This window comes from Oryza glaberrima, chromosome 6 (assembly GCF_000147395.1).
Source record: "Oryza glaberrima chromosome 6, OglaRS2, whole genome shotgun sequence".
Classification (NCBI taxonomy): Eukaryota; Viridiplantae; Streptophyta; class Magnoliopsida; order Poales; family Poaceae; genus Oryza; species Oryza glaberrima.
In genome coordinates, this window is record NC_068331.1 from 21205942 (window position 1) to 21232027 (window position 26086).

The window sequence follows — 26086 nt, forward strand, 5'->3', positions numbered from 1 at the left end:
GGGATCAGCTCCTGCTGCTAATGGGCCGCTGCCTGCTTCACTGAAGACCCAACCGCTCTGTACTGTCGTCTGATCCGCTGCGTGTGCCTTCAGCCGTCGCCCAAGCCGAACCCTAACACCGCCGTCACATCGATGTGCCTCCCTGTGCGTTTTCTCATTCAATTGATTGAAAAAAATCGATTTCCTGCTCCTCCCTCATCATTTCTCTCGTAATTTCCTCTTTCAATTCCGCTTTAATTCACCCGATTTAATATTTGTTTAACGGTCACTAATGATGACTGACCGGTGAGTTTCCCCATGCCGTTTTTATCCTGAGTTTTGAGGAAAATTGAAAAGATGAGATCGAGTGGATCAAAAGCCTCACCAATTTTGGTAGATCGAGAAAGATTTAGTCGGGTTTGATGAGGAAGATCGGCTCCGGCATCGTACGGGCACGAGACTGTGTTCTAGAGGTTGAAGACGCTACCGAAGCGCGTGGGTCTAGCAGCAAGAGGAGGCATCCAGCTATGCTAGGTAGGCCTGTGGCTCTGCTTGTGGGCTGAGTCGAAGAGAGGAATGTCGAACGGAGAGGTAGGAGGCAGCAGACTGGGTTAGGGCTAAAAAGGAAGAAAATAATGAGTTTTCAGTCCAAAACAAAGGAAGGATTTTAATCAACTTTTTCAATTATAATGTATAACGGTTTCGATGTTTTAATTTATTGCATAACTTCTAATAATAGAAAACCTCTTTACCCGTTGCAATACACAGATATTTTTTCTAGTATATTAAGAAAACAGAGATGATATGATCATTATTTAGCCTTCATCATGGAACCGCTAGCTTCTTCTGGCTCACATCGATCGATCCTAGCTTCCTCTGGGCTTGAGGTGCACGTGCAGCGGGTGAAGCTTCAAGGCAGTGTACTGCATGGTATCCTCCTTATCACCGTCGCCCTCCCTCAGCGTCCACTGGAGCTCCTGCACGAAGCGCGCGATGGCGACGCACGCGATGCTCACCGCCTGCTGGCTCCCCGCGCAGGTCCTCCTCCCGGCGCCGAACGCCAGCGTCTTGTACCTGTCGGCCAACTTGAACCCCTCGCCGAGGAATCTCTCCGGCGACCACTCTCCGGGCGACTCCCAGGCCTCCTCGTCCATGTGGCACCCGAACACGTTGATCATCACCTGGGTGCCCGCGGGGACGTCGTAGCCGGCGAGCGTGGTGTCGTCGTGGACGAACCTCGTGGGGAGCACCGGCACCGGGGAGTGCAGCCGCAGCGTCTCGTGGAGCACGGCGTCGAGGTACGGCAGCCTTGGTAGGTCCTCCTCGGTCACCGCCTTGCCGCCGCACACCTCTCGAATCTCCCGGTAAAGCCTTTCCTGGACAAATTTTTACCAGTTTTAATTGGTTGGCAAAATATAATGCTCAAATTAATTAATTAATGCATCTGACAGACATTAAGAATATAAATATATATATACAAGATCATTCTTTTTTCTTGCCTGTTTGTCAGGGTTCTTGGCAAGCTCATACATGGCCCATTCAGTGGTTACCAGGACAGTATCCACAGCAGCAGCGATGGACTCCGCCAGCAGCAGCATCAGTTGGTGATCTGTCAGCTGTGTACTGTTCTTAGCTTCCAGCAAGAAGTCAATATAGGATATCCTTGCCTGCATGCAAATGCAACACACTGCATTTCTTCAGATGATCTCGCGACAGAAATAAAGTTTCCCTTTTTTTTTTTTCTCTGGATACGAATTGAATAAAATTTTTGTCATGTGTATAGTGCGTTTCGCGTCACCTCTCCGCGCGCAATCCTTTCCTTCTGCCTCTTGATCAACGCGTTCATCACAGCATCTCGTCTAAATTCTGTACTAGACACTATTGTTTCGAAGCTCTTGTTTGGAAGCCAGCTGAGGTAGGGGAAGTAGTCCCTCCAATCAGGCTCCACGACACACGACAATATCTCATGCACAAGGACATGGAAGATCTCTTCCTTGGATATCTCCCTCCCAAACTCTTCCACATAAACTGAACACACATCCTCACCTAAATTCTGAAATTGCAACAATCATGATCAGTACAAGTAACCTGAAATCGCAACAATTCTATAAGTCCATAACAATGTTCGTTCAAAAAAAAAAAAAGAGAAGTTCATAACAATCATGACCAGTACGTTCGACTAACTATGAAATCGCAGCAATCATGACCAGTACTAGAAGTAACAAACGGACCATTGGGGTAATACAATTATACAAACCTGGATCAAGGACAATCCGAATAGCTCAGTAGTGTAAACTTCTCTGAAGTTCAGAGGGGAATGTGGGTCAACAGCAACCAATTTATGCAAACTGCTTAACACGTTACTGACCATCCTTTCTCTTGTATCGCAGAAGTGTTTCTGAAATTTACGCAAGCATTGCATTGTGAGAGCTTAATTAACTGAGTGTGACTTGTATCCAGAAACCACAAGTATCAAATTTAAAACAGTTGAGATTTGTACCTGCGCATTAAAACCTAAAATTGCGAGCATAATATTACGCTTCGCCATCTTATAGAAGTCACCATAGTCGCTGATGGAAACCATGTTTTTACGGCTTATCACAGACAATGCTTTTGGTAGCTTTTTAGTTGATATTGATGAGAATTTTTCAATCATCGCCTGCAAAAAGTAGTACAGAATATATATATATGTGTTTTTATTATTTACAGTTCAATATGAGATTATCAGTTATAGGTAACTATTCCAGAACACGAAAAAGAAGTAAAACATTTTTTTTTGAAGACTCAGATATATTGAGGAAGCAGAGAGTTCAAAGTCTGAGGGATGATATCCCTTAGGTTGCCTTCATTTTTCCAAACAAAGTATTGAAGCCAAGGACAAGAAGGAAGAGAAACATCAAACATCATAGCACCCACATCATGAACTAGAAGCCAGCATCATAGCACAATTGCATGGACCAAAACGTTTACAGTTTTACCCCCATGTTAGAAGAGACAGAGAAATAATATAATATCAGCTCTATAGTTCATGTTAGGATTTTCCTTTTTTCTGTATCAAGATAAATTGGAAATATTATATTGCCATTTTATTAAGAAAAAGAAAATCCAGTTTAGAATCCCAAACTTCTGCAAGAATCCAAAAATCAACCCTGAACTATAAGAAACTGGATATGATCGCACCTCAAATTGTCAAAAACCATGGAATCTACACACACACACCTCAAACTAAAAGCACCTCCGTTCTGCATATATGTAGGCCTGATAGTACTATTGAAAAGTACAAGGCTTGTCGCTAAGGGCTATACTCAGAAAGAAGACAAATATTTCTTTGACACACTACTACAAAACATCAAATAGGTGTCGCCACTATAGGTGCTGTAAGTACTAAAACCGGCACCTATATGCCTTTTTCCACTTCCCCCAGCTTGAGATCGCTAAAAACCAACACCTTTAAGCAATTATAGGTGCCCGTTCTAAATAAGAACCGACACCTATTCTATAGGTGTCGGTTTTTATAGAAAAACCGGCACCTTTAATATATTATAGGTGCCGGTTAATTAAAAACCGACACCTATAATATATTATAGTTGCCTTTTCTAAAAAAAAGATCCGACACCCACAGAATCGAGCCGAGCCAGGTGGGTAGATATTTTTCCAACGGTGGGGCCCACACCCACGGGAGATAAGGACGAGGCGTCGAGCCCTCGAGCCACATCCGTCCAGTTCTTCTCAGCTTCTTCTCTCCCTCTCTCCACTTCCCTTCTCTCCATCCTTCTTCTCCTCTCTCTCTCTCTGTGCGGCGGCGGGAGGGGCGTGGACAGGAGGTGCGGCGGCGGCGGTGGTGGACGGCGTGGAGGCGGCGGGCCAGGCCTCGCCTCCGTCAGATCCGGTGGCATGGAGGCGGCTGTGGCTCGGCGGGGGCGGGAGGGGCAGCCGGCCGGGCGCGGCGCCCTCCCGTTCGCTAGATCCGGTGGCGGAGGGGAGGTGGCACGGCCCAACGGCGGGATGAGAGGCGGCGGCGCCCTCCCTCCGTCGGATCTGGAGGGGGGACATGCGGCGGCGGTCCGGTGGCAGGAGGTGGTGGTGGCCCGACGGCGGCGGTGGTGACCGGCAGTGGTGGCGCCCTCCCTCCGTCGGATCTGGAGGGGGTGCATGCGGCGGTGGTCCGGCAGCAGGAGGTGGTGGTGGCCCGGCGGCGGCAGTGGTGACCAGCAGTGGTGGCGCCCTCCTTTGATTTTTCCTGATTTTTGTTGTTAGTGAAAGATTGAAGCTGCCGCATTGAGCCATCTTGTATGTTGTTTGGGAATGATTTTTGTGAAAGATTCAATGTTAGTGAAAGATTTTTAGTTATGTTTTTCATGTTTGTTGTTCTGTGATGTTGTTTGATTGGGGATTGGGATTGATTTGGGATTTCTGTGGTAGATGAGCTCAGCTCGATGCATCGGCTCGATTCAAGCCGGTGCATCGAGCCAATTTTTTTGGCTTACAAACCTATGAAAGGTGTCGGTTTTCAAAAAGTGATTGGTGCCGGCTCTGACATCTGTGCCGCTTCCATTGTGCCGGTTGGGAAAACCGACACCTAACAGGGTTTCCCAACCGGCACTACTAATGTTTTCTGTGGTAGTGACACTTACTCACCTATTGCTAGATTAATGACAATTCATGTGATACTTTCCCTAGCAGCCTCACATGGTCTTTTCGTTCATCAAATGGACGTTAAGACAACTTTTCTTAATGGAGAGCTGGATGAGGAGCTTTATATGGATCAACCTGATGGGTTTGTAGTTGAAGGTCAAGAAGGCAAGATGTGCAAATTATTGAAATTTTTGTATGGACTGAAACAAGCTCCTAAGCAATTGCATGATAAATTTGATAGAACATTGACTTCTGCAGGCTTCACAGTCAATAAGGCAGATAAATGTGTATGATATCGCTATGGTGGGGGTGAGGGAGTTATTTTGTGCTTGTATGTTGATGACATACTATTATTTGGGACAAACCTTGAGGTGATAAATGAGGTTAAATCATTGTTGTATCAAAGTTCGATATGAAGGATTTGGGAGTAGCTGATGTTATTCTAAACATTAAGATAATTATTGGTGAGGATGGGATTACATTCTTGCAGTCCCATTATATGGAGAAGATCCTGAATCGCTTTGGCTACATTGATAGTAAGCCTTCTCCAACACCTTATGATTTTAGCTTGTTGTTTGACAAGAACAAGATAATTGCTAGGAATCAATTGGAATACTCCCAAATCATTGGCACACTTATGTACCTAGCTAGTGCAACTAGGCCTGACATCTCCTTTGATGTGAGCAAGTTGAGCCGGTTTACCTCTAACCTGGGAGATGATCATTGGCGTGCGCTTGAGCAAGTGATGCGCTATCTAAAAGATACTATGAAATTGGGGCTTCACTATACTGGGTATCCTGTGGTACTAGAGGGATATAGTGATTTTAATTGGATCTCTAATGTGGATGAGATCAAAGCCACTAGTGGATATGTTTTCACACTATATGATGGTGCTATTTCATGGAGGTCCTGTAAACAGACCATTTTGACGAGGTCAACTATGGAAGCAAAGCTGAATGGCTTGCAAACAGACCATTTTGACACAACCATTCTGCTACTATTGAGATAGAATGGCTACGTAATCTTTTGATGGATCTGCATGTGGTTGAAAAACCGGTGCTGGGTATTCTTATGGACTGTGACAATCAAACGGTGATTGTCAAAGTGAACAGTTCTAAGGATAACATGAAATCATCTAGACATGTGAAAAGACGATTGAAGTCTGTCAGGAAATTGAAAAACTCCGGGATTATAACATTGGATTACATTCAAACAGCTAGAAACTTGGCAGATCCCTTCACGAAGGGACTGTCATAAAATGTGATAGACAATGCATCGAAGGAGGTGGGTTTGAGACCCATGTGAGTTATACTATTGCAGTAACCCAGTCTATGTGATCGAAGATCCCGTGAATTAGATCTGGGAAGAGCAAGCCATTAGTTAACTGGAGGAGAGTACCAATCTAAACCCTCTCTAAGTGAAGATGCATGTAGTCTCGTGAGCTGCAAGGCATAGTCCACTGGGTAGCCTACTAACGGTCTAGTACCAGATAAAACTCTAAGTGAAACTTGCTTGCACAAAACTTGCAATCCAAGGCATAGTCCATTGTTCAAGTTGTGAGTATGTGTAGCTTGGAGTTCTAGGTGGATGTTCAACCTTAATAGTATATAAACAAAACATTGGAAAAAGACAAATCTCAGTGGGATTTTGGTATTTGGTGGGGGATTGTTGGAATTAATAGATGAGCCTTAGTCCATTCAAAGATTAATTCTTTAGAAAATCATAAAAGCCCACCTCATGAAATGGCATGGATGGAGAGTTTAGTACCACCTTGCCTATTCTAGGAGAGGGAGATAGGGAGAATGCTCTCCTAGCTACTCGAGGCATGTGAGGTGGAGAAAAGAGGGGGGAACACATGCGCACGCTTGCTCGTCTGGCCTGGCCTAGCGGCGTGCGTGTGCACAACGTACGCGTCGAATGGTCTGCCAAAATTGTTCCTCACCCTTGCGCAGATGCAGTCTCCTTTTGCAGTTTTGTTTTGCTGTGGGAAATTCAGATTTGTTTTTTAAAACACTCCGAATAATACGATGTGTGAAACCGTGTGGAGTCCGGATAAGTTACGCGCGACTTATCCAGTTTCGGTTACGCGGAGTGGAGATCGTGCAGGCATCCTGATATCTCTATATTGGTTGAGCCGCCGCCTCCACGCATAATACGTGAAATCAATTTAGGGTTTGCCTCTTCCTCTATACTGCGCCGTCTCTCGTAGTCTACTCCATCCCGCTCGTCGGCGTGCAGTTGGAGATGGGGAGAGCAGGTCTTCGGAACCTTCACCTTCGACGTCCTGCACCGGGAGAAGGCGGCAATAAGATTTTTGAGAAGCGCTTGGTGCGACTGCTCCCTCCTCGACCACAACGGCTCGTCTTCCTCTTCGGTCGCGTGCACACATTAACAGGAAATTAAAAAAAAAAAGCTGGAAAAAGAACAACTTGCAAGTTACCTCCTTGGCTACTTCCGTTGAATTGAGCACAACTACTGAAGAAGCTCCGGTCTTTATAGTGTAGATTGGCCCATAAGTTTTAGACCATTTTGTAAAGGTATGATGAGGCTTCTTTTCTTTCAATTGATGCATATTTCCAATAACGGGTAAACCAGGAACAGCTGCATTAGAATAAACAATCATATGAGTACTAACGCCCTTGTAGTGGACTGAAATTTGAAATGAGTTTGCTTCACAATATCTCTGCATAAATGAAAACACTAAATATTTAAGCAAGTAATTTAACATTTATTGGTGATTCGCACTATCAACATACAGGTACTGGCGGGTTATCAAAATAGACATAAGTTTGACTTTCATTTTGCACGTTAATAATTTTAAAACAATGTTACCTGAAATCATAACTGAAAGAAAGTTCTTACGATTTTTTTTTGCTCTTAATAAAGGAAATGGATATACATCAAAATTAATATATGGCAATCAATGCATAATTAACCAGAAGAAAACAAATTGAAGAGCGAATTTGGACAAAGTTTGTGGATTGATAGAAGTTTTCTACAATTTGTTAATAGTCTGCATACTAAAAAATTGTCTCTGTTCCGAATTCTAGTCTACAAAAGTCCAAGCTAGTAGCTACCACCAACCACACCTCCATTTATAGTTCGTTAGGGTAGCCCCGCACATTTCTGTAACTATTTCCTAGTTGATAATGTGCATTTCTATCTATTTACACAATCACACACTACCGAAGTTTCTCTTATTTGATTCTCACTTCCTACAATCTAGTCTCCATTCAAGGATGATTGAGCAAGATGCAGACTAGGTCCGTTCGAATCCAATAAAAAACGTGGATAAAATTTTGGATTAAAGTGTCACGCTTTTCAAACTGCTAAACTGTGTTATGTGTGAAAACTTTATATATGAAAGTTGTTCTAAAATATTAGATTAATCCAATTGTCAAGTTTGTAATAATTAAAACTTAATTAATCACATGTGATTACCACCTCGTTTTATGTGAAACACTTAATTTTTATCTTCATCTTCAAGAGATTCAAACAGCACCTTATTTGATACCAGATTGAGCAAGATGCAGACCTGGTCACTTTCCTGTGCAACCAGCGTTTCTTCTATTCAAAATTTATTTCTACTCTAACTTTACCAACACAGACATATATACTTTTGTCTTTGTCTTACGTGGATAGCAAACGAATTTTCTATTCTAGACTAGATGGTATATATAGATAGTTTAGTACTATGCCTTGTATTCAAATTGGAAAGCAGATAACTAGTCAAATTTGTTCATAGATTCAACTATATCTCAACCATTATAATACATTATAATATGGGTCCACCACGATCTAACGGTGTAGATTTTGTCAAACGTTGTAAACTCTGGTCTCCAAAGCAACCATGGTATCTTCTTTCAAGATTATCGTAAATAATAGATAAAAAGTTTCTATTTCGAATCATCATTAATCTCTATGGATTCCTCTTGGTATGTTGTCTTATTTATATTATGTTTTATTCCAAATTTTCATGATTTTTTTAAATTTTATTTGGAATTAGTATTGCAATCTAATTTATTATATTTTTTGTTTTGAATATAATTAATATCGTATTGTGTTACAGGTTTACTGTAGTTCTTATTTTTTAACTCCAGGTTTTAGTTATTCCTAAATTATATTTCTATTTGAACTCTTTTATTTATTTATTGTCAATTTTAGTTAATCTCGTGTTGTGTTTAGATTCAACTCTCTAAATATTTGACCAATAATATTTTATTATAAATTAAGTCTTATTTGAAAAAAAATATCATTGAATTTGCATTTGAATTTATTTTCATATAATTGTGATTTTGTTGCTTGAAACAACGTAGTATTTGAGAAATTTAAAGTCACAGAAAAGATTAGTCAGTCGGACGGAGGGAGTAGTGACTAGTGATTGCTGTTAAAGTTCAAATGCTGTTCTATGTGGTTAATACACAGTCATTCGTCCTACGACCTCCATAATAATTGGGTAATTTCTTCTTTAAATCATATGCTAGAAATAATTTTATTATTATGAAAAAGAGAGAATACGACCTCTATAATAATTGGGTTATTTCTTCTTTAAATCATAGGCTAGAAACAATTATATTATTATAAAAAATAGAGAAAACTCTAGATATTTCGACTGACAACTAAATTTTGGGATAAAAATAGAGTGGATATGAACAGAAAATGCTCATACCATTTTTTTTATTTTTTTACCATATACAAAACCGAATAGGTTGGATATGAAAGAAAAACAAAATTATCTCTAATGCAAATAAGGATCAAATATAATCAGACACGAATACGAAACAAATATTTCTGGGAACACAAAAACCACCTAAACTATTTTTAATAGAAACAAACACCATCACACATAATTAGTTATTTTTTATAACAAGGTTGATCATAGATTAAATATTGCTAATTAAGTTCGACATGCATGAATAACAGCATTGGTAAAAATACATATATAACTGATATTATAATATATAAAATATAGCATATTTTATAAAAATATTTTAAAATTTAAATAATATTAGTTGTGTAGACTTGTGTCATGAGATGTGCTACAATTAAAATCTAAAGAGGTATATTGAAGGTGAGTTAGAGAGAAATGGTGTATGTTTTATATCTTGAGCGAATATGCGAATATCACTGTTCACTGAATATCTTATCCGTCTAAAATTCTATACAATATTCGTATTCACATCCGAGGAAAAAAAATGTTTCTAACTATTCAATAATTATCCGTTTTGAACTATATCAGTATTCGTTTTTCTCTATAGCAAACCGAAACTATCCCTCCATTTTCATGGCTAGCTAATATTTTTCATGGCTAACTATGGTCATCGGCTACATGCCATCTCCAACAATTCAACGGAGCTAGATATATACTCCCTCCGTCCTAAAATATAATAACTTTTAACTCTTAAAGGTTTGTCCCAATATATAACAATTTCTCCACTAACATTATCTTTTCAACCAATCGCATCTCTCCACCATTTAATTTTCTCACCTACTTACACTTCTCAACCAACCACAACTTTCTCCCATTTAATTCAACCTACTTTCTTAATACCATCAAACTCTAAAAATCTCTATATTTTATAACGGAGGGAGTAGGTAGATATCCACAGGGAAGCGGATGGCAAAACACGGCAATTGATCTGAATGATCGAACGATCGACGAAACGGGCCGGTTACCTGGAGGCGGGTTGTTGCCGCGGTCCTTGGGCGGCACCACGGCGAGGGTCGCCGCCACGACGGCGGCCGCCGCAGCCACGCCGATCCCTCCCGCACCGGCTGCGAGCAGCGACTCCATGGTCGATCGATCACACAGGTTCACTGCGAGTTTGCACTGCACTCTCCTGATCAATCCCCGGTTTAGTACGTACAGTACTAAGTATATATATATATATATTATATATATAGGGCAGGATGGAAGTGGAAGAAGGAGCAAGTGTGTGGGGGAACCAATTTCGTCTTGTACCCTCAATTTGATTGACTTGGGAACTTAATTAAGGTATCCGCATAATGCGTTGATCATGCGGTCAGCTCACGTGGTTTGAACTTAAGATCAGACTTTTACAATAGTTGTCGTCGGGAAGTAATATCCATGCACGATGCATGTAGTTGTTTGACTAGCTAGTATTTTACCAGTCAAACTTATTTAAATTGACCAAATTTATAAAAAAATTATAGTAATATTAAAAAGAAACATATTATCAAAATATATTTAATGTTCAATTTATTAAAACCAATTTATATTTTCTATCACTACCGGAGAAATCATCTTTGGTCGGTCGACCAAATTCCACAATAGTCCCGGTTCCAATAAAAACCGGGACAAAAAATTTTTTTAGTTCCGGTTTATAAGCCCAACGGGACTATGTGACACCAACCGAGACTAAAGATGATTTTTAGTCCTGGTTTGCATGTTTTCATGGGCTGTCAGGCCCTCCTAACCTAACTTTTGTCCCGGTTGATATTACCAACCGGGACCAAAGATCACGGTGATCTTTAGTCCCAGTTAGTAACACCAACCGGGACCAAAGATCTATTTTTGGGACCAAAGATCACGGTGATCTTTAGTCCCAGTTAGTAACACCAACCGGGACCAAAGATCTATTTTTGGTCCCGGTTGTTAAACAACGGGTAAAAAAAAAAGCCTCTATCCTCCCATCCTTATCTCCTCCTCTCCCATCCAGCCATCCTCCATCTTATCTTCTTCTATCCTCCTCTCCTCCCATCCTCCCCTTCCTTCTTCTATCACCCCATCTCCTCCTCTCTCCTCCCCCACCTCCCCTCCCTTCCCCTCTGGCGGGACGGCGGGATGGAGGCCGGCGCCGGTCAGGAGGCGGCGGCTAGCGGACGAACATTTTTTTTCTTCTCTTCTCTGTGCTATCTAATGAATGCTGAAGATGTTGTTGTAGATGTGAACTTTTTTTTTTCTTTCTCTATTCTCTATAATGAATGCTCGTTGTTCTGAAGATGTTGTAATGTGAATAAGTGTAAAAGAATATGGATGCTTTGTTGTTGTTCTGAAGATGTTGTAGATGTGAATAAGTGTAAAAGAATATGGATGCTTTGTTGTTGATTTTATTTATTCGATCTATGATTTAGGCTTTCTTGTTGATTTTATTCGTTCGATCCGCGAAGATTTGGGCGAAAGAAAAAAAAAAGGAAAAATACCAACCGGATGAAAAGAAAAGAAAAAAAAGTCCCGATCGATAACAACAACTGGGACCACATTTTTAGTCCCGAGTATTTGAACCGGGACTAAAGATAGCGATCTTTAGTCCCAAATTCGTAGTCCCGGTTAAAAAACCAGGACTACAGGAGGTTACCAACCGGAACTACAAAGTATTTCTCCACTAGTGTATGCTGTTAAATTTTTTTATAAATTTGATGAAACTTAAGAAAGTTTGATTAGGAAAGAAAATCAAACATCTTATAATACGAGCAGGGATCAGTGGAGGATTTACCTCCTGGGGCAGCACGCAGCTGCCCGGGTGTCAAGCGCTCGACCCATCGAGGCATAGCGATTTGTATGCGGTAAAATCCACCGATTAACTGTCTTCCCAGGCAACTAGGGCATGTACAACGGCATTTATTAGTGGTCTCTCTCTATTGTCATACAAGTAAATTTGATGACATGGAAGAAAGAGAAAGAAGTATGGTTGTTATGCATGACAACGGCTCAGGGTCGACTCTTAGCATTTATTAGAGTAAATTTTGTTGCATGGTGGTGAAAGGAAGGAAAGAAGAGTAAGAAAAAGTATTTGAATACATTAATGATTAGAGACCATATTGTCTGTAGGATGCTAGTCTTTAGATAATGGATAATGTAGAGCTCATATCTGAATCTACCTTTGTACATGCCCTTAGCAGCTAGGTGGGATTAATTATTAGGAGCCTTGTCGGTGACTTGTTTGCTTGGCCTTCGGAAATGAGAAAATTCCCTATGTAGCATAAAAAAAATTGCTCTTCCCTCTCTAGTACCTAAACTTCAAAAGTTCCCTAACTATACAACCCTCAAATTTTTTGTTCCCTATCTGGCACTTCTGTTACTCCCATTAGCCTCCACTGTAAAAACAAACATGGCCCCACGGAAGGAAGACAAAACTACCCTCTCCCCGTGCTTCGTATCCCTGACCCGCGCCTCAACTCCACGCCGCTGCAAACCCTAGATTGCCGCCCCTATGGCCGGCAGCGTGGATGGTGACCCCCGGGCGGCGAGGACGACGAATCCCCAGGCGGCACGGATGCCATCCCTCCAGGTGGCACGGCTGCCCCAGGCGCGCTCCTGCAGGGAGTGGCGCTGGCGGGCGCCCCCGGATGGCCAGCCCTCAGGCCCGCAGGAGGACATGGACCGGCGGCACAGGAGGCCAGGCCGTCGCAGGAGGCCAGCACCCTGCCAGCACGAGTGGCCAGCTCCAGGCCTGCTCGGCCGGCTAGTCCTAGGCGGGCGCAGTCAGCCAGCCCCGGTGGCATGGGCAGCCAGCCCACGGCCACGCTGATGGCCAGTACCCAGGTAGGCACGGGCAGCAACCCCCAGGATGGTGTGGCCAGACAGCCCGGCATGGCGACGAACTCAACAACTGAGTAAGTTTCTTGAAAATTTTGTAGCACTCAATGGCAGTAGGATTAGATGTAGCTCTTATGCATGTCGCTCTTGATGTTATAGGTTATCAGACTCTAATTTTTTGCTAAAGATAAATCTGATTGGCAATCACAGAAAGATGAGAAAGGATATTAAATGTTGGAATTTTGAGATGATTGTTGATTCGGACAGGACATGCTTCATGGATTTTGGTCAATCAGTTGTTGACAAGTATCCCCCAAGGTACTTGGAGGTTGCACATGTCCAGCACTATGATGTCCTCAAAACTTTTCCAGAGGTTAACTCAGACCAAGAGTTGCTAGTCATGTTTGATCTGCACAATAAGAAGAAGGTTGTAGAAATGTTCATTGTTTATTCTGATCCGTCTGAGCCATTCAAGCCTATCAATGAGTGGGAATTTGAAGAGGAAGAGCAACCTGACAACAACATAGAACCCGATGGTGATAACTATCTTAGTAATCCTAATCCATTGAATGAGCATGTTGGTGTTGATGAGGAGAGTATGTACTTGGATAGTGTCCCTGTAAATCAAGCTAGTCCTGCAATGAGCACAAGAAGTAAATGAAGATTTGTCACACCCTAAAAATCCTAAATATATAAATTGTTGTTTAATTGGAATTATTAGAAATGATTTTAAAAGCCTAGAAGAGAAGATCTAATTTTAAATAATAAATTCCAATATAAAATGGGGCCAGATAAAATTTCATTAAATACTTTGCTTAATTCTATAATTCCTAGATTCTTCTGGGATTTATTTGAGCTAAGGAAGTATTTTTAATAAATGGAATTGCATTTCATGAATAATTTAAATTGGAAAAAGTTTTAAAAAAGTCTCTTTTGGCTTTGGGCCGAAAGTCGGCCCAAAACCCTCTCTCTCTCTCTCGGCCCAAGCCGGCCCAGTCCGCAGTCGAGCCGTCGCTCGCGCGCGCGCATCCGCCCGCTGACAGGTGGGGCCCACCTGTCAGTCTTCGTCTTCCTCGCGCTGCCGCCGCCACCCGAAACCCTAGCGCCGCGCCGCCGCTGTCTCCTTCCAAATCCGGCCGATCCTTTCCGTTTCCGATGAAATCTATAGAGGGGAAATGATCTTCTCGATCTCCTCTATCTTTTCTCTTTTGGAATCATCGGCTAAAATCGTTTGGAAATTCGTGGATTCGAGGTCGAATCGGATCGGTCTCTCTCCTCCGAACCCTAGACTTTCCTTCTCGTCGCCGGTCGCCGTGGGCCTTCGCCGCCGTGTCCTTGCCCCTATAAAAGGATCCCCGGTGTCTCTGCTACCCGCCGCCACCCTTGCCTTCGTCTCTCGTCGCCCGTAGCGCCCTAGCCCCGTGAGACCTCGCGCCGCCGTCGTCGCCGTCGCTCCAGCCGTGCGCCGCCGTCGCTCCAGTCGTCGCCGTCGCTCGGGGAGGTCATCATCATGGTCGCCGTCGTGTCGCCGTCCTCGTCCGCCCCTCCGCCGTCGCTATCGACCGCCGGAACACCGTCGCCGTCGTCAAGCCGAAGGTCGCCGCCGCTTCTTCTTCGCCGCTGTCGCCGTCCGTTGTTCTTCCGCCGCTTCTTTGGTCACCGGTGAGTTCGCCGTGCCGTCCGCTACCCGTAGGTGCTCTCCGTTCGCGCCGCCGCGCCGTCGTTCGCCGCCGAGCTCGCGCGGTTCGGTCGCCGCCGGAGATGACGTCATCGCCGACGTCATCGATGCCGTTCGCCGTGGTCCGGCCGTGGACCGGTCGATCTCGACCGTTCGTTTTGGATGGATCGATCTCGGCCGTCCAATCTCGTGAACCGCTGTCGTGCACCCGGTCCACCGCAAACCCTAGCCGCTGACGCAATAAATCCTCTTTTCCTTTTCAAAAATAATTCATTATTGCGTCATAATTCAATTAAAATCCATATAAGCGTTTTAATCCAATTTAATCTTTAAAAATTCATAACTAATTCATCTTAGCTCAGATTTAGTTGGTTCAAGTCTCTAAATTTTTCTAAAATTGAGATCTACATGTTAAAAATATCCACATGTACTGTTCATGCTTGTTTATGTGTTTTTTGGGTGTTTTTGCTCTTTTCTGTTTAGATTCCGACGTTTCCGGAGAGTCCGTTTTCGCAGGAGAAGAATTTGAGGAGTTCCGAGGCCTGCAAGGCAAGTCACACAGATCCCAAACAACCCTTTGAGCATGTTGATCCCGTTTAAAGCTATTATTTCTATTCAACTATTGCAATTATTTTCGAATGTCATTGGGTGGAATTAACCTATTATTTGTTATAGCCCTTTTGTTCTTGATTACTTTATTCCTTGATACCTTGGGTTATTATAAATTGACTAGTTGAGCTTTATATATCGGTTCAGCTAGATATTAGATGTGATTGCTTAGCCATGCTTAGAAACTTTAGCACACTATTGGGATAACTTATGACTCACTATTATTTAATGATGGTTTAATGATAACTCATGATGGTTAATCATGATTGGTTAATTAATTAATTTGCCAACTAAAACCTGATAATGGTGGGTTGTGAGCACATGGTTTTGATGGTCGTGCTCATGACAATTAAGGACCGGTTCACGAGTTTCGGTTGTGAAACATTAACCGTGCCAACCACAAGCCAGCGTGGCAACGGCTTTACCTTTTGTATAGCATGGTTCATTGCGGGGCACCAGACTGAGAAGTGGCGGAGATAAGCCCACGGGGGTCGCTGGGGAGTCCATGCCTTGTTTATAAGGGGGTGATTATGATCCAGGAATGGTGCACTGTGGTGGATGGTGTTGTGCGAGGGGTACTGTCACAGCTCCTTTCTGAGGTACCGTGGTGGTATCAAGGCGCATGGTGACATGTCGTGGGGCTGTGTCTTGTGGGTACAGTGGTACACCTCTAGCCAGAGTAAAACTATTCGAATAGCGTGCCCGCGGTCATGGGCGGGTCTAACAATGTCTTTCGTGATTAGTCTCACACCTCTCATCATAATGAAAGATGCTATAACTGGTAATAATTTGATTAGCTCCTGGTTTGGAATGGTATATTCCTGGTTTGGAAATAGAACTATGCAGCCGGGATTGGTTGTTCAGAATGGTTGGGCCTATGCAACAGGGTATGTTGTATAGCTTTGGATTAATACTGTTTAATTATTACTTAACTGTTTTATTAAATTCTGAAATGTTTATTAAATGCTGTTTATGCAAATGAAACCGTATTATGCCATCCTTTGTTATCCTGTGCACTTGCATATTTGCTGCGTGGCTTGCTGAGTATGTCATATACTCACCTTGCAATCATTCATCAGAGGAGGAGTTCTACAGTGATGCTGATGGTGGGGAGGATTAGGTGTAGCCCTAGTCAAGCTGCCTGTGGAGTGGAGTCGTCTGCGCCGTTTTTTTTTTCCGCTGCTTAGATCTTTATTGATTGAGAGGAACTATCTACCTCTGTAATGACATTTTATTCGCTTATTAATTAGAGTAATAATTGTACTCTATTATCAATTTGTTATTGTGTGCCTCGGCTGATTCCTGGACGAGGGTTCACACATATGTAAGCGTTTGGAATTTTGGATAGAAATTCCGGGCGTGACAAGATTGAGCCTGTGATTCTAAACTGTATGAACTCTATGTAATGTCATATGTATTTTGTTATTACATCTGAATTTGTATGCAAATTTGGTTTAGAGAACTGTAATGTGTCATGGTTATGGTTATCTGTGGATGTGAATTTGGATGCTCTCTAAAATTTATTTGGTTCATTATTGTGTTGCATACATGCTGTTGTTGCACGTAAGTTCTCTCAAATTAGTTATGTCAAATTTCTCCTAGTATTGTCATGGTGCATTTAAATCCTAAGTTGTTGATCTAATGTTGTTATATTATATTGGCCAAAAACAAAAGTATGCACAGACTTGAACACGGCTGGAAACTAAATGAAAAAAAATAAAGAACTAAAAAAAACAGCGGCAAAAGCAGCCAGCGGAAAAGGAAACTAAATGAAAAGATAAAGAATAAAAAAAAACAGCGGCAAAAGCAGCCAACGGCAAATGTAGACTACGTGAACAGAGAAAGGGAAAAAAAGGTACACCTAAAATACCAATGATCATGTACAGGCAAGTCTGAAAACTAAAGAAAAGAAGGGCAAAACCGTCTTTTCTCCTGCTAGTTAACACCATCAAGTGTAAAAACTAATGAAAGTGCTATATAGGGAAGGGAAATTTTAGAAGTTCCTAGATAGAGAACTTTTGAAGTTTGGGTGCTAGAGTGGGAAGAGCAACTTTTTTTTATGCTACATAGGGAATTTTCTTGAATAGCAATGGACATTGTGCTGGCAGCTAGCAGGCCTATGTATAGAAGAAATCGTCTACTTCTGCATCAAAATTATCTTTGTTTTCACGTATTGAACTTTATTTTTATAACAAAATTGTCTTGTCTTCAAATCTAGTAGCAAAATGAGCTTATAGATGCACTTTTTTGCGCAGTTTTAGTTAAGCTTGCATAGGCTTCACGAAATTTCTAGCTCCGCCACTGGGAGGGAGTATATATAAGCCAAAAATTGAATTTATAACTTAATGTATATAAATTATTACCATAGTTCTCTCTTATAAATCTTCCCTTGGGATTAAATAAATATAATACCTTGGAATACTTCTGGGTGAAATGCTACAATGGTATATCCATGCGCTTGCGGATTATTTTTGCAAACCATAAATATATCAGGACTATTTCTACGCCATTGCTGGGAATTCATATTTCTAATAATATCGTTAAGAAATACCAACAGTGGCTATACTTATTATTGCTCAATCTTTCCCTGTTTAGTAAGTCAAGCTTTGGAGTAAAAGTCCTAGGTGTAGTTTTGGCTTATACCCTAGTTGAGTGCCTGTGAATATGAAGTCACATGCCCGCTTTTCCACCGCTATTTTTTTTATGCCAGGCTTGATGTACCTTTGTGATAATTTAAATCTTATAGATACAATAAAGTTTGTATCAAGTTTGTTTAGGTTTGCCCCAACTTTTCTTGGGATACACTAGTGATTGGAAAAAGGTATTTTTCTGGTTGTGACATACACCTGATTGAAAGATACATGGGAATTCCGAAGTCGCATGTTCGGAATATAGCCAAACTTAAAGGAAGCATTATCGAAGGTTACAAGACAGAGGAGGCAATTGAGTTCTACATGGATTACATGTATGAGACCAATCTAATAGGAGTTCCCAGGTCTCATCATGAAGGAAGGCTCTCATGTATTGGCCCAGATCAAGTTGCCTATGCCCAAGCCCATTTCCTTCACTACTGGAGAAGCGATTTTCAGTCCGGTTTGTAACCCCCTTTATTACCAGTTATAGCAACGGAGCTAAATTATTGAGACTAAAGATCTCAATTTTTATTACCGGTTGAAGGAACTGGTAATAAATATGTATACTAAATAAAATATAATATGTGGGATGTGGGATTCAAACTCAAGATCTCTCACTTCAGCCCTCACGCGCGTTACCATTCCACCTACTACACACATCTGACTTGGATAGATATGCTTTCTTTTCGAACTATTCCTAGAGGCATATTTAGTACCGGTTACCAACTAGTACTAAAAATATCTTTAGTCCCGGTTGGTAACTGGCATCTTTAGTATTGGTTGGTAGCACCAACCGGTACTAAAAATATCTTTAGTCTCAGTTGGTGTTACAAACCGGTACTAAAGATGCATTTTTTACCGGTTGGTAACACCAACCGGTAACTAAAGATGTTTCCGGTTCTAAAACTAACAGAAGCCATGCTCCCCACAGAGCAGCCGCATCAGAGTACACGAGTGCGGAAATATTATGACGAGGAGCAAGAGGAAAGGCAAAGCGACGATCTGAATCTACTCGAGGAACATCGTGAACGAGTTGCCGTTCGAGCAACTGCATATCAGCAGGCCCTATGCCGATATCACGAGAAGCGCATCAGAGCTTGTACACTTGCCATCGGCGATTACGTCCTCCGACGAGTTCAAAACCAGGCATGGCGGAACAAACTCTCGCCTAAGTGGGAAGGACCGTACACTGTGGTGCCAGTCTTATGACCAGGTGTATTCAAGATTGCAGATTGCGATGGCCGTGAATTATCTAACTCTTGAAACATTGATCAACTACATAAATTCTATGTATAGAATCAATGTAACCAAGTCTGTAAGCACTCTTTGCAAAAATATCCGATCAATAAAAGCTACCCAAAGGTATTTGAGTTCTTTATGAACAAAACAACTCTAACAGTGTTTCACCCAGAGATCCCTTACCACGATAACACCAAATGTTGCAATCGGACCTATTGACCCTTTACGCCATTCCGACAAGCCTCCAAGAAACCCACGGGAATTTCGGCTGGGGATGCCCAGAGCAGATAAGGTTTTGTCGGATTCTAAGAGCCAAACGACCATGTAAAACCTAGTCATGTAAGAGTGCTCAATAGTGGTGAATTAATTAAGCCGTGTAATCGGAAATTGATTTTTCCAACTTCACGGCTGGGGGCTAGGTAAATCGCAGTTTCAGCTCGGTAGGTTTCGGGTCGTCGAGCCTTCTCCTCCAAGAACGGGCTCCTCCAAGGACAAGGCTGGGGGCTAGGGAGAGTATCCAACTCGACAACAGGCAAATAACAGCCTGTATAAAGAGTAGTACTCGCACACAACACAACTTGTTCAAACATTTAGTAGATGGATTTCCATTCTAATTATAAAGTTCTGACACAAATATCCATATGTTACAAATCCTTCTCTAGGCGTTTCTTTTACAAGGGCTGGAGTCTACCACGACGGCCATTGCCAGTTCATGGACGAGAAGACCCTCTCAGCCAAAGGAGCAAAGGAACGCGCCAGCTGGTCAATCTCGTTCGCTGACAGCCACGAATGGCGAAACCCTTCGCGCAGGAACTCGAGATTCATCTGCGAGCGGTGATCTCGGATGCAGGCGAGAATGTGACCTCCAGCGTATCGGCTAGCACGAGACACTCCTCTTTTAGGCAGTTGTCAATCTGCTGTCCGACGTCCTCCAGCTGAGCACACGCGCCCCTCATCCAAGACAAATAGCCCACGTAGTCTCCTCGGGCTCTGCACGATCGATCTTCAGCTGGCGACAGACCTCAGTCATAGCACTGCAGTAGCTCTTGAGGTACGAGTTCAACCAGACTTCACGACCTCGGAGCGCCTCTATAGCCTGGTCCTTCTTTACGACCACGACGGACCGCTCAAGCTCCACCCCCTCAAATTTCGTCTTCCAGTAAAGGATTCGATGATCTCGCTCAGCCACCATGCTCTTGAGGTCCGCGGAAGGCAAGGGTTCAAGGAAATTCGCCTTGCGAGAACAAAAAGGTAGAGAGCAAAAATCCTAAGATATCCCACCTGAGTTCTCTTGGAGGAGCGAAACCGCGCCTAAACCCGGCGGCGAGGGACCACATACGTGCCCTCAAACACGATGATATCCCCGACAACGTCGGAAGCGGGTGCCGCGGCTGGCAAAGCCGGAGCGATCACCACGGCATCAAGGCGTCCGCCTTGCTGGACGTCCTCGGTATCAAGATATCTATGAAGGAAAAACAAGCTACAAATTAAATTACCATGGCATAAAAAGGGACAACTGTTCTACCAAGGACAGAGCAAACCCAAAGTGTTTATACAATGGACACAAAGTACAAGAAAAAGAATACTCCTCAAATAGAGGGGGAACAGTTTCCCCGAGACCCGCCACGTCTAACATCACGTCCTCGCGCGTTGCATCAGCTGCCCCCTTCGACAAGATCTCTTTTAGATCAGCATCAGGGAGAGCGAGCTTCACACACGCGGGCACGTGACAAGCCCCCGTGTGGATCCCGTTAGAGATCTCCTCCGAGACTTTGGCAGCGTGCTTGGAGGGGATAACTTCCATCGTCTTTGCCAGCTCGGATAGCGACGATGTCACAGAGGTCTCGTCGGGGTGTTCCGGGATGGTAGACTTCACGCCGCACGCCAAGGCCAGCTGGTGCAGACTGGTGAAGCTCTTCTGGAGTGACTCGCGGATGGAGATGATGTGATCTTGGATATCGTTCATCCGCAGCTCCAACCCTTGGCGCTGCATCTCATTGCCGGCCACGATCTCCCTTATCTTTTGAAGGTCGTCGCAGGCGACATTGAGCTCCGACATCAGCTGGGCCACCCGCCCATCCGACGCTGTTGCACGGGCAGCCACACGGTCCATCTCGGCGGCCACCTCTCGAGAAGCCATCTCGAGAAGGCGCTGGCTCTCGGCCATCATTTGAGACCAGGTCGATGGTTCCGTTGGAGTAGGAGGCGGCAGGGCAGCCATGGGCACGACGGGGGATGGGGCGGATTCGGCGACGCTGGGCGTGGCGCCCGCACGAGGAGAAGCAGCGGCGGGAGTCGCGCTGGTCGCGACCTCATCCCCGCTCTGTGCAGATATCGTCGAGGCCGTCCTGCCGACATCAGAAAGACATTCAGAAGACCTGTCAACACAACAACAAAAAGAGATCTAGGATTCCACTCACTTGCCAACGGCTCTCTTTATTATCCTCCTCTTTGAAGGAGAAGGGAGTCTGCCCGCATCCTGAGTAAGATAGAGAATTAAGAGCTTAGCCCCATTGCCCCGCAAGGATAAACTAAGCAGCGAAGATAGGAACAGAATGGCCTACCTCGGAGCCGCTGGACTTCTGACGAGATCCGGGGGCGCCGCTCGTACGAGCCCAACCTTTCCTCTTAAGCCCGCTGCCTCCAGCGGCAGTAGACCCTGCAGCGACTTCCTCCACAACCTTCTCCTTGAGGGAGGAGGAAGTCTAGTGATCGACAAGGGGCACGATAACATCTGTCAAAGGCAGGACCTGTGGAAGTTGAGGACACTTCACCTCCCTACAAGACAGTAACGCAAAAAAGCGTTCGATTTCGCTCACGTTGATAACAGCCGCCTTGTCGGCTGCCATTGGCGCCGAGATGAATGGCTCTGGAAGGGAATATACTTAGCCTTCATATCGTCACGAAGACGAAATCTGCAACACCCAGAGACTCTGCTGGCTTCCATCCAATGGAGTTCGTAGAAAAAAGGGAAAAGATCCAGGAAGGGCACTACCCCAATGTAGGCCTCACAAAGGTGAGCAAAGATGCTCAGGAAGGCGATGGAGTTGGGGTTAAGGTGCAAAAGCGAAATGCCATAGAAGTTGAGAATCAGCAAAAGTAATTCCGAAGGGGGAGTCAAAAAACCACAGCGGATGAAATCCTCTACCACTACCATACGGCCTAAAGCAGGAGAGGGATCAGTACCTCCTTTTTCCCTCGCCATGGTTTGCTTGGGAGGGATGGCCCCGTCTGTGTAGAGATTCTTCAAGGAGGCCGCATCGGAGGAAGATTTGCCGAGGTCCGCCATTGCAAGGGGATCGCTGGAGGAAGACGAAGAAACCTAAGGCTTTTGGGGAGACGAAGGGTCCGAGGCTGCTAGGAAGCTGGAGGATTTTTGGCAAACGAACTTGAAATGGATCCCAAAACCCCTTTAAATAGGCGCACTACCTGACGGTTCGCATTCCAAGGAAGGAAAGAGATTGCCGCCGAAAAATCCTGAGGCTTGTTAAGGGCGGTTGTTCAGACTTCAATTTAAATTCATATTTGAACCATTGGACTCCCTCTAGCGTTGTCGATAACTTTGCATCTCCACGGTTCTGCACTGAGATCGACAAAGTAAGTACTACAAGGCACTGGCCGGAGAAGTCGCGGGCGACAACGTGAATTCATTTAAGTTGATGTCGGGGGCTACTGTCAGGGTTACGGATAAGGCATACCTTCTATCCTATGACTTATGGAATACACAGATAAGGTATACCTTCACGTATACAGATCGTTCCCGTATACGCTGTTGGAATCTGTTATAAATTATGGAAAATATCTCCCCAAGACAAGTGATTTCCAAAGTAATACTCGGAAGGGATAGAGTTTGTGTTATATCATACAAGATCCAATGTTTCTGAGTCTTACTTGGGGATCAAGATGATCCACGGTATAAAAGGGACCCCATGGAGGGGTGCAAGGCATCGAATCTCATCTCAACACACCCACCATAGTTTACAAAGATGGAGTATGCGGAGCCAACTCACTGGGAGATCTCGTCGAATACATCGATTACGATCTTGTCGGTATCGTCTGTTTCGCACTTTCGCTAACTTCCATTGTAATCTGTGGTTCTCCGTCATCAATCTCATATAAACTAGACTAGGGATATTACCTGATAAGGGGCCTGAACTAGTATATCCTTGTCTTTTATTTGCTTGATGTCGTATTACGTAGATCCTCGTTCCAACGTTTCCCAATACCCTAATCATCCGGTCTACGAGTACCACTCGTCGACACTTTCTTCTTGGGTTGCTTAATAAGCTTGGGAGCAGATGGTGCAATTTCTATCATAGGGCCTATTAGGGGAGAACTGCTAGCTGCTGTAGCTTCTCCCAGAATCAGAAGCTCCCTCAAACAGTCTAGCTTCTGGTTTAGATTCCGAGAAGCTGTAGTTGTAGAATCCAGAAAATGAACTAGAAGCTAGTAGCTGGGAAACACAGCTTTTTCATATTCTTGGAAGCTGGCTACCAACTAGCTACTTCTCAGTAAGGTTTTTGGGAAGCTCTTCGCGCGACTGTTTGCTCCTTATTCGACCACAATGGCTCGTCTTCTAGTTCGCTTGTGTGCTACGCGCCATTGTCAACGCCCGCAACCGCCAGTAATTCCAGATCAGCAGCCAATCTTCTGGTACCCTCGGTACGTGTTCAACATGTTACGCATATTTGATCTATTCATGCTTTACTATCTAGTTTACATGTGTAGATCTAATGATGGTTCATGCTAGTTTACATCTGCAATATCATGATTTATTTATGGAATAAATTAAATTGTTATGTGCTGATAAATTCAACAATCATTTTGCCTTTTAGGATATCAGCCAGCCTCCTCCAACTGTTAGAAAAAATGGCCAACCAATCGTTTATGCTGCAGCAAAGCTACCTACTGGGGATGCAATGGCCCCATCAGTTGTCACACCCTAAAAATCCCAAATATATAAATTGTTGTCTAAATTGGAGTTATTAGAATTTATTTTAAAAGCCTAGAAGAGAAGATCTAATTTTAAATAATAAATTCCAATATAAAATGGGGCCAGATAAAATTTCATTAAATACTTTGCTTAATTCTATAATTCCTGGATTTTTCTGGGATTTATTTGAGCTAAGGAAGTATTTTTCATAAATGGAATTGCATTTCATGAATAATTTCAATTGAAAAAGGTTTTTAAAAGTTTCTTTTGGCTTTGGGCCGAAAGTCGGCCCAAAACTCTCTCTCTCTCTCCCTCGGCCCAAGCCGGCCCGCAGCCGCCCGCTCACGCGCGCGCGTCCGCTCGATAATAGGTGGGGCCCACCTGTCGGACTCGTCGTCCTCCTCGCGCCGCCGCCGCGCCCGAACCCTAGCGCCGCGCCGCCGCCGTCTCCTTCCAAATCCGGCCGCGCCTTTCCTTCTCCGGTGAAATCAATAGAGGGGAAATGATCTTCGGGACCTCCTCTACCTTTTCTCTTTTGGAAACTTCATCTAAATCGCTTTGGAAATTCGTGGATTCGATCTCAAATCGGATTCATCCCTTTTCCCGAACCCTAGACCTTTCCTTCGCGTCGCCGGTCGCCGTGGGCCTTCGCCGCCGCCTCCTTGCCCCTATAAAAGGATCCCCAGGTCCTCCGCTATCCGTCGCCACCCTCGCCTTCGTCCGCCGCCGCCCGTAGCGCCCTAGCCCCGTGAAGCTTCGCGCCGCCGTCGTCGCCGCCGCTCCAGCCGTGCATCACCGTCGCTCCAGTCGTCGCTGTCGCTCGGGGAGGCCGCCGTCGTGTTCACCGTCTCGTTGCCGTCCTCGTCCGCCCCTCCGTCGTCGCCGTAGACCGCCGGAGCACCGCCGTCGTCGTCAAGCCGAAGATCGCCGCCGCTTCTTCCTCGTCGCCGTCGCCGTCCGTTGATCTTCCGCCGCCGTTTTGGTCACCGGTGAGTTCGCCGTGCAGTCCGCTACCCGTAGGTGCTCTCCGTTCGCGCCGCCGCGCTGTCGTTCGCCGGCGAGCATGCGCGCCCGAGCCGCCGCCGATGGTGACGTCACCGCCGACGTCATCGGTGCCGTCCGTGGTCTGGCTGTGGACCGATCGATCTCGGCCGTTCGTTTTGGTTGGATCAATCTCGGCCGTCCGTTCCCGTCAACCGTCGCCGTGCACCCGGTCTATCGCGAACCCTAGCCGCTGACACAATAATTCCCTTTTCCTTTTCAAAAATAATTCATTATTGCGTCATAATTCAATTAAAATCTAAATAAATGATTTAATCCGATTTAATCTTTGAAAATTCATAACTAATTCATCTTAGCTCGGATTTAGTTGGTTCAAGTCTCTAAATTTTTCTAAAATTGAGATCTACATGTTTAAAATATCCACATGTACTGTTCATGCTTGTTTATGTGCTGTTTTGGTGGTTTTGCTCTTTTCTGTTTAGATTCCGACGTTCCCGGAGAGTCTGAGTTTGCGGGAGAAGATTTTGAAGAGTTCCAAGGCCAGCAAGGCAAGTCACACAGATCCCAAACAACCCTTTGAGCATGTTGATCCCGTTTAAAGCTATTGTTTCTTTTCAACTTTGCATTTATTTTCGAATGTCATTGGGTGGAATTAACCTATTGTTTGTTATAGCCCTTTTGTTCTTGATTACTTTCTTCCTTGATACCTTGGGTTACTATAAATTGACTAGTTGAGCTTTATGTATTGGTTCAGCTAGATGTTAGATGTGATTGCTTAGCCATGCTTAGAAACTTTAGCACACTTTTGGGATAACTTATGATTCACTATTATTTAATGATGGCTTAATGATAGCTCGTGATGGTTAATCATGATTGGT

The 26086-nt window shown here is 44.0% G+C and overlaps 1 protein-coding gene across 1 annotated transcript; it reads right to left on the bottom strand.

Annotated features, from left to right (window-relative positions):
* Positions 1–681: 681 nt before the first annotated feature.
* On the bottom strand, positions 682–10462 carry LOC127776066 (ent-kaurene oxidase-like 5). Its single transcript, XM_052302388.1, has 7 exons — positions 10291–10462; positions 7055–7215; positions 2480–2638; positions 2237–2377; positions 1778–2032; positions 1479–1646; positions 682–1355 (listed from the first exon to the last, which is right to left on the bottom strand). The coding sequence occupies exons 1-7, from the start codon at positions 10406–10408 to the stop codon at positions 846–848; spliced, it is 1512 nt and encodes a 503-aa protein (XP_052158348.1). The 5' UTR covers positions 10409–10462; the 3' UTR covers positions 682–845.
* Between the last annotated feature and the right edge of the window lie 15624 nt (positions 10463–26086).

Excerpts from the sequence above, each read along its gene's own strand:
- LOC127776066 (XM_052302388.1), bottom strand. The coding sequence starts at position 10,408 with ATGGAGTCGCTGCTCGCAGCCGGTGCGGGAGGGATCGGCGTGGCTGCG. Across the intron at positions 1,647-1,777 it reads AAAGGATTGCGCGCGGAGAG|GCAAGGATATCCTATATTGA; the intron begins GTGACGCGAAAC and ends ATTTGCATGCAG. Across the intron at positions 1,356-1,478 it reads CCAAGAACCCTGACAAACAG|GAAAGGCTTTACCGGGAGAT; the intron begins GCAAGAAAAAAG and ends AAATTTGTCCAG.